Source organism: Plectropomus leopardus, chromosome 10 (genome assembly GCF_008729295.1).
Source record: "Plectropomus leopardus isolate mb chromosome 10, YSFRI_Pleo_2.0, whole genome shotgun sequence".
NCBI classification, from domain to species: domain Eukaryota; kingdom Metazoa; phylum Chordata; class Actinopteri; order Perciformes; family Serranidae; genus Plectropomus; species Plectropomus leopardus.
In genome coordinates this window covers 15,333,162-15,340,129 of record NC_056472.1, presented here as the reverse complement: position 1 = coordinate 15,340,129, position 6,968 = coordinate 15,333,162, and the positions used below count along the sequence as shown (strand labels likewise).

General features: G+C 39.0%; 1 protein-coding gene across 2 annotated transcripts in view; it reads left to right on the top strand.

The window, feature by feature from the left end:
• LOC121949511 (collagen alpha-2(VI) chain-like) overlaps window positions 1-6,203 on the top strand; it is a 57,988-nt gene extending 51,785 nt beyond the window's left edge. For both annotated transcript variants that reach the window (XM_042495218.1, XM_042495217.1), the window contains exons 26-28: window positions 3,866-4,318; window positions 4,459-4,497; window positions 4,582-6,203. In XM_042495218.1, the coding sequence (XP_042351152.1) occupies window positions 3,866-4,318; window positions 4,459-4,497; window positions 4,582-5,183 (1,094 nt within the window). In that variant the 3' untranslated portion in view covers window positions 5,184-6,203. The remainder of the gene's footprint in view (window positions 1-3,865; window positions 4,319-4,458; window positions 4,498-4,581) is intronic.
• The last annotated feature ends 765 nt before the right edge of the window (window positions 6,204-6,968 follow it).

Here is a 6,968-nt window from a genome sequence, read left to right as displayed (position 1 = left end):
AAAAGCTGTTTTTGGGACATGTCATTCTTTGATCATTTTTACCACATGCCATATTATGGTGTTTTTGGCCATTATTGCAACATTCAGTGCTTTGGGGTGCCTTGGCATGATCTTTAATGCAGTTTACAGCTGTTAAAGGTGTTTTTGGGACATTTCAATTTTTGAAAATTTTCATTATACTTTAGCCTTGCCTATTGGGAAATTTTTTCAACATGCAATATTATGGTGTTTTTGGCCGTTTTTGCAGCATTCTATGCTTTGGGGTGTCTCGGCGTGCTAATATATGCAGTTTACAGCTTTTTTAAGCCTTTTTTTGGGGCATGTAATATTACATTCACCATGTAATATTACGGTGTTTTTGGCCGTTTTTGTAACATTTTATGCTGTGGGGTGCCTTGGCGTGCTGTTTTATGCAGTTTACAGCTGTTTAAAGCTGTTTTGGGGACTTGTCATTTTTTGACATTTTTCCTTCACTATAGCCTTGCTTTTCCATATCATGGATGGATATGATATGAAGTATTTTTTGTGAAGTCAAGCAGCAAACTGAAAGTTCGCTTTTGTCCAGCAAGCTGTCTCTTTTTGTCTTGTTTTGTCTTTTAGCCATTCACCAGATTCTCATAGGGATGAAAAGGCGAACAATGCCACATGGTAGAAAAAGTTTAAAACTGCTCAAGGCAGGCTTTATTTAAAGATAAAATTGTCAAAAGCATAAATCAAAAGCAACAGTTAACTCACTCTATTTTACAGGAGTTGATATACTATAAAGAACACACCGTGATCTGTTATTGTTGTATTCTGGAGGTCCGCCGCATCATCACTCTCCCCACTCAGTCCCTCCTCATTGGCTGGCCTTTGGGTGGGGTGTTTGATAGGATGATTTTCTGTGATGAATTCTTCAAGGATGGAGACACCGGTTGAAGCTTCAATCAGGAAACGTCTAATAAGAGTAAGAGCATAAGTATACAATTAAGATAACAATTACAACTAATTCGAGTACAAATTAGGACAACACAAAGACGAGTATAACGAGCGCTTGGGTCAGCCCAGACAACAAGACTGAAAGCAAACTAACTGACAGAACATAGAAAGCTGGCTGACACACATCACATGGAAAGGCAGTAGTATTTATACAATGCTATGATGCAAAAAGTTGCTGTAAATTTCTAACATGTCTGGTACTGGAGTTCTTTTGAGAAATGGGACATGTATTTGTGTTGCTAAATTTACTGGCACTCTTCCATCTCAGGTACTACCAGTTCAACATAACTTGTAGGCACTAAGACTCTGCCATATATATACAGGTGTTTACTTGAGGTAGATACATACTTCTGAACTACCTTTGCATACTGCATAATCATAAAAATTCATACCAATAGTGTTTGAGTCTTCCTCCTCCTGCTTGGGGTTTCATGTTCGAGTAGAAGCTTCTTTCTTATGCTGCTGGAAGTTTCCACCCCTCCACATGTAGTTTCCTGTCTCTGATTGCTCAAACGGCTGCTGCTGCTGATTCATGAACATGTTAAACATGCTCATGAGCAGGGTACGGCTGTTTACATGCTCATGACGGGGTTCATCTCCTTCTGGGGAAATGAGCAGCTTGGGTTAGCATCTGTGTGCGAGTTTCCATTATTGGCTCGTCAATTATGATGTGTTTTTTGTGATTTTGGACTTTTTGTACGATTTTGGAGGACATCCTATAGTATGAGGTTTTGGTAGTGTAATTTTGAATGACATATTACTCTATGATGTGTTATTTGTTATTTTTGACATTTAGTGTTATTTTTGACAATGTTCTATTTTATGTGGTTTTTCAGCTGTTCTTCTCAGGTGTCATATTTTCACATTTTCATACGACATATTGTACTATTACGTTTTCCTTCATTTTTTCTACATGCTATATTATGATGTTTTGGCCATTTTTTCACTATTCTATACCATGATGTGTCTCGACATGCTATTTTATGTGGTTTTCTGTTTTTTGGGACATGTCATATTTTGACATTGTTGCCATATTATATAGTATGGCATTTTCAGGCGTTTTTTAGGCATGCTGTATAATGGGGTTTTTTGCCTGTTTATTTCCAGCTATTTTATGCTGCTTTCAGTGTTTTTTTTGGACATGTCATATTTTGACATTTTTTGCCATACCATAACATGGCATCTTTGATTGTTGTTTGGACATGCTATATTATGGTACTTTGGGCTGTTTTCAGCTTTTTATTTGGGCATGTCATATTTTGAAATCTTTCACCATACTATTATAGTATGGCATTTTTCGGTCATTGTTAAAACGTGCTACATTATGGTATTTTGGGCTATTTTTGCAACATTCTATGCTATGACGTGTCTTGGCAGGCTACTTTATGTGGTTTTCAGGTATTTTTTGGACATGTAATATTTTGAAATTTTTGCCATACTATAGCCTTGCTATTTTGGTCATTTTTTCGACATGCCATAACGTCATCTTTGGTTGTTATTTCAACATGCTACATTATGGTATTTTGGGCTGTTTTTGCAACATTCTATGCTATATCGTGTCTCAGGAATGTTATTTTATGTGGTTTTCAGCTGTTCGTGTCATATTTTGACATTTTCTGCCATACTATAGTATGGCACTTTTGGGTGTTTTTTCAACATGCTATATTATGGTGTTTTGGGCCGTTTTTGCAACATTGTATGCTATAACATGTTTTGAGATGCTTTTTGGGACGTCATATTTTGCCATTTTTCGACATACTATACTATGGTGTTTTCGGTCAAATGAGACCAAATCGAGTCCAAAAAACGTCCAAAAACGACTCATTGAAAAATGTCAAAATATGACCTTTCAAAAAAAAGGGGGGCTATGACAAAGGGAATATGACGTGTCAATAGAATAGCATTTCAAGAGACATCCTAGTATAGCATGTTGAAAAAATATCACAATATTGCATTTTTAAAAGAAGGCCCCAAAACAGCATAGAATAACTTATCAAGCCATGTCATAGTATAGCATGTTGCCGAAAACATAATAATAAATTATGATGAAAAAACATCCGAAAACAACATGGTATAGTTTGTCGAAAAGTGTCAAAATATGACATGTGAAAAAAAGGGCTGAAAACAACTTAGAATAGCATGTCAAGACATGTCATAGTATAGCTTGTTGAAAAAATGGCCAAAAACGGCATTGTAAAGCACGTTGAAAAGTACAGATGCCATGACATTTTTATTATATTTTGGACCGCATAGTATACCATGATTTGTTGTCATATTTCTGATGACATTCTATACTATGACATTTTTGTCATACTTTGGACCACATACTATACCGTGACGTTTTTGTCATATTTTGGCAATATACTGTACTATGACTTTTTGCCATATTTTGGACCACATACTGTACTATTAGTTTTTGGTCATGATTTGCTTGTATGACTATTTAATGCAGTTTTGGACATAATATGAGATTTATGTGTTATTATGGATGACATACTATGAATTTTCAATGTTGTTTTGGAGGACATACAATACTACAGTATGACTTTTCTAATGCCATTCTGTACAACATACTTTTCTATGACTTTTTACCCCATTATGGATGATATATTCTATGACTTGCAGGAACTCAAATTTAGCACGAACATCCACTTCGACTTAAGAAAGAAGCATTTAGTTTTGGAGGTCAGTGGTCAAGGTCCCTGTAACCTCATCTGTCTCATTTTTGTGAACAACATTTCAAGAAATCATTGAGGGAATGTTTTCACATTAAGCACAACTATTCACCAGGATGCAAGTTAGTGTATTGTAGGGTTTGTTTACAGTAACCATTTTTGCTTAAGGCCAGCATCAGCCTCACCACTTAACATGTCTATCTATTTTTTAGGCACAAGAGTCGGAGTTGTACAGTTCAGTCACAATGGGACCTTTGAGGCCATTCGTCTCGATGACCCAAACATCAACTCCTTGTCTGCCTTTAAAACGGCAGTGAAGAATCTGCAGTGGATTGCCGGAGGCACCTTCACACCCTCAGCTCTCAAGTTTGCCTATGATCAGCTCATCAGGGATGGCAAGAGAGCCAAGGCCAAAGTATCAGTGGTGGTGATCACAGATGGCCGCTTTGACCCTCGCGACAACGAGAATCTGCTCCAGTACCTGTGCGAAAACGATGTGGTGGTGAATGCCATTGGGGTTGGTGATATGTTTGAAAAAAAACAGGATGATGAGATCCTGGGATCGATCGCGTGCAACAATAAGGAGCGTGTCACTGGGATGAAGCGTTACGTTGACTTGGTGGCTGATGACTTCATTGAGAAGATGGAGACGGTGCTCTGTCCCGGTAAGCCTGAAGCAGTACAAATGCCAGGATGACAATACAGGCCCTTCTGAACATTTGTCTTAACGGGAAACAGGTTTTTGTAGATGCATCGAACTGGGGCACCTGTGGTCTAACCCATATCCATATGATTTTCCTTCCAGATCCTCTGATTGTGTGCCCTGATCTCCCATGTAAAAGTGGTAGGTGTCATTCACGGTGGGATGATTTGGTAAATGCTGTTCTGTTGTACAGCTCAGTGATTGATATGTTTTCTCTCATTACAGAACCTGATGTAGCTCCGTGCGTCCAGCGGCCAGTCGATTTGGTATTTCTACTAGATGGTTCAATGCGGCTTGGAACAGAGAACTTCCGATACGTCCGTGAATTTCTGCAGAAGACGGCAGACACGCTAACACTGGCCCGGAGCAAGACTGATCGTATGCGGGCCCGCTTGGCACTCGTAGAGTTCGGCAGGGAGAATAACAATGTCTTGGCCTTTCCTCTCACACACGACCCTGCTATGATTGCCGACGGCATAGCACGCTTGACTTATCTGGATTCTTCCTCAAGCATAGGGCCTGGCATCCTCTACGCCATCGACAACATCTTGGGGAGAGGAAATACTCGCCAAACAAGACGCAATGCAGAGATTCAGTTTGTCTTCATCACAGACGGCAACACTGACAGCACAAACCTGGATGAGGCTGTAAGTGCCATGCGTGGGGCACAGGTCGTCTCAACAGTGGTTGCCACAAGAAGTGACTATGACCCAAAAGTCCTTATTCAGCTGGCCATGGATGACCAGAACGCCATCTTCAACGGAAAGGACTTTTCTGAAATGTCCCAGTCCAGCTTGTTTGACCGTTTCATCCAGTGGGTATGTTAAAGAGAGACCACATGGATTGGAATATAATACCAGCGCTACTGCTGTTTATTCTAACATTTTTAACATGAGATACTGGTTTACTTCGATTTTACTTTGCACCGTACAATTTGCAAATGATATCACGCCATTGCACTTCATTACAGGAAAACTATTCATCTTCAATATTTTCTGATACAAAAATGAGCATTCAACAAAAACCATTTCGCTTAAAGATAATAAACCTGCAGTTTATTTGAAAATGCAGTGCTGTCTTCTGTAGGCACAAAGAGTCTATAGTGAACATCAATCTGCAGATTTAAAGCACTTACTGTATCTAGCATTAATGAAAATTAGCTGACTGAAAACAAGATTTACATTAAAAGTACATTAATTTTGAAATTTTAAGCTACAGTTATGAAACATTATGAACAGTAACATTTATGAAAATAACAGCCATTCGATGAAACTGTCACTATTTTCTAAAAGAAGCACGAGACAGTCACTGAAAAAAAAAATCACGTCCTTCCTCCTCCCCCTCCTGCTCTAATGGCACACTGTAGAATCTACCGTTGCCTACCGAAAACAACCACTCAGGGCCAGAGTCTCAAATGCAGCTGTAAAACACTGCTCAAGAGCAACGAAACTATGCGGCACTGCTTACGTTTGCATCAAGATGCTGTTACTGCATTGCCTATTTTTCACCTCAAATATTTTCAAAAACATATTTTTGTGGACCGTTAAGCTGCAAAATAAAGGTTTGCACTTGTCTATGGGTGGTGTTTTGTTTCAACTTGATTATTTCTCACATGGCAGCTAGGTTGCAGACTTTCTCTACGGTACGCCATTAGAAGCACTACAAGCAGAGTTGGCCGATATCTACCTAGTTGGCATATTGCAATGTCCATGCCACAGCGTGACAGAGAGAGTAGGATGAGAAGGACTACTGCACACAATCTTTCGATAAGTTATGACTAACTTACTCAGGACTCTGCTATGTCACTTTTTGACACAGAACCCATGATATTTATTCACTGGTGAATTTTTAAAAAATAGACACAACAACAGTCAGCCCAGTAGATGTGAGCAGATACTGAGCAGTGACAGTAAAGGTGGAATAGCTTGCGGATGGCAGCAACAGACAACAAAAAGGTTACCCCCTTTGCTCATCCGGCAGCCTACACTTCATCTAGTTAATAAATCAGAATTGTTCCTTTTTAAGCATGCAACGTCTATCATTAGCACCAATGCAAACCTGCGCCCTGGTGTTGGTGTGGACTTACTGACTGACAGATGAATAGACAGGGTTAAGACAATGGCATTGTCCATCGGCCCCATCCTTGCTCCGAATCAAATTAGAAAGCAGAGGAATATGATTTTTGTTATGATTACCTGTCTCATTTAGTGCTGTGTTAAAATAATGACAGTTTCAGCAAATATGGCAGTTATTTGGTACAAAAGTTACTAATGGTAGCTTTAAGGGACCAGTTTGTAGAATTTAGTGGCATCTAGCGGTGAGGCTGCAGATTGCAACCACATGGAACCGCCTCCCTTTCCAAACTTCAAGTAGAATTTGTAGTGGCCTTCAGGTAATGTGAAAATCAAAAGGCCCAATCCAGAGTCAGTTTTTGGTTTATTCAGTCTATGTGCTTGTCAAAACGTGGCAAAACATGAAAGAAGACCCGCTCCCTATGTAGATATAAATGGCTGATTCTGAATAACAATTAATTCTTATTTTCAGTAGCTGAAAGACAAAGTAAAACAAAACATGAAAATTACAGTTTTGGCCAACAGATTCCTTATATGCTA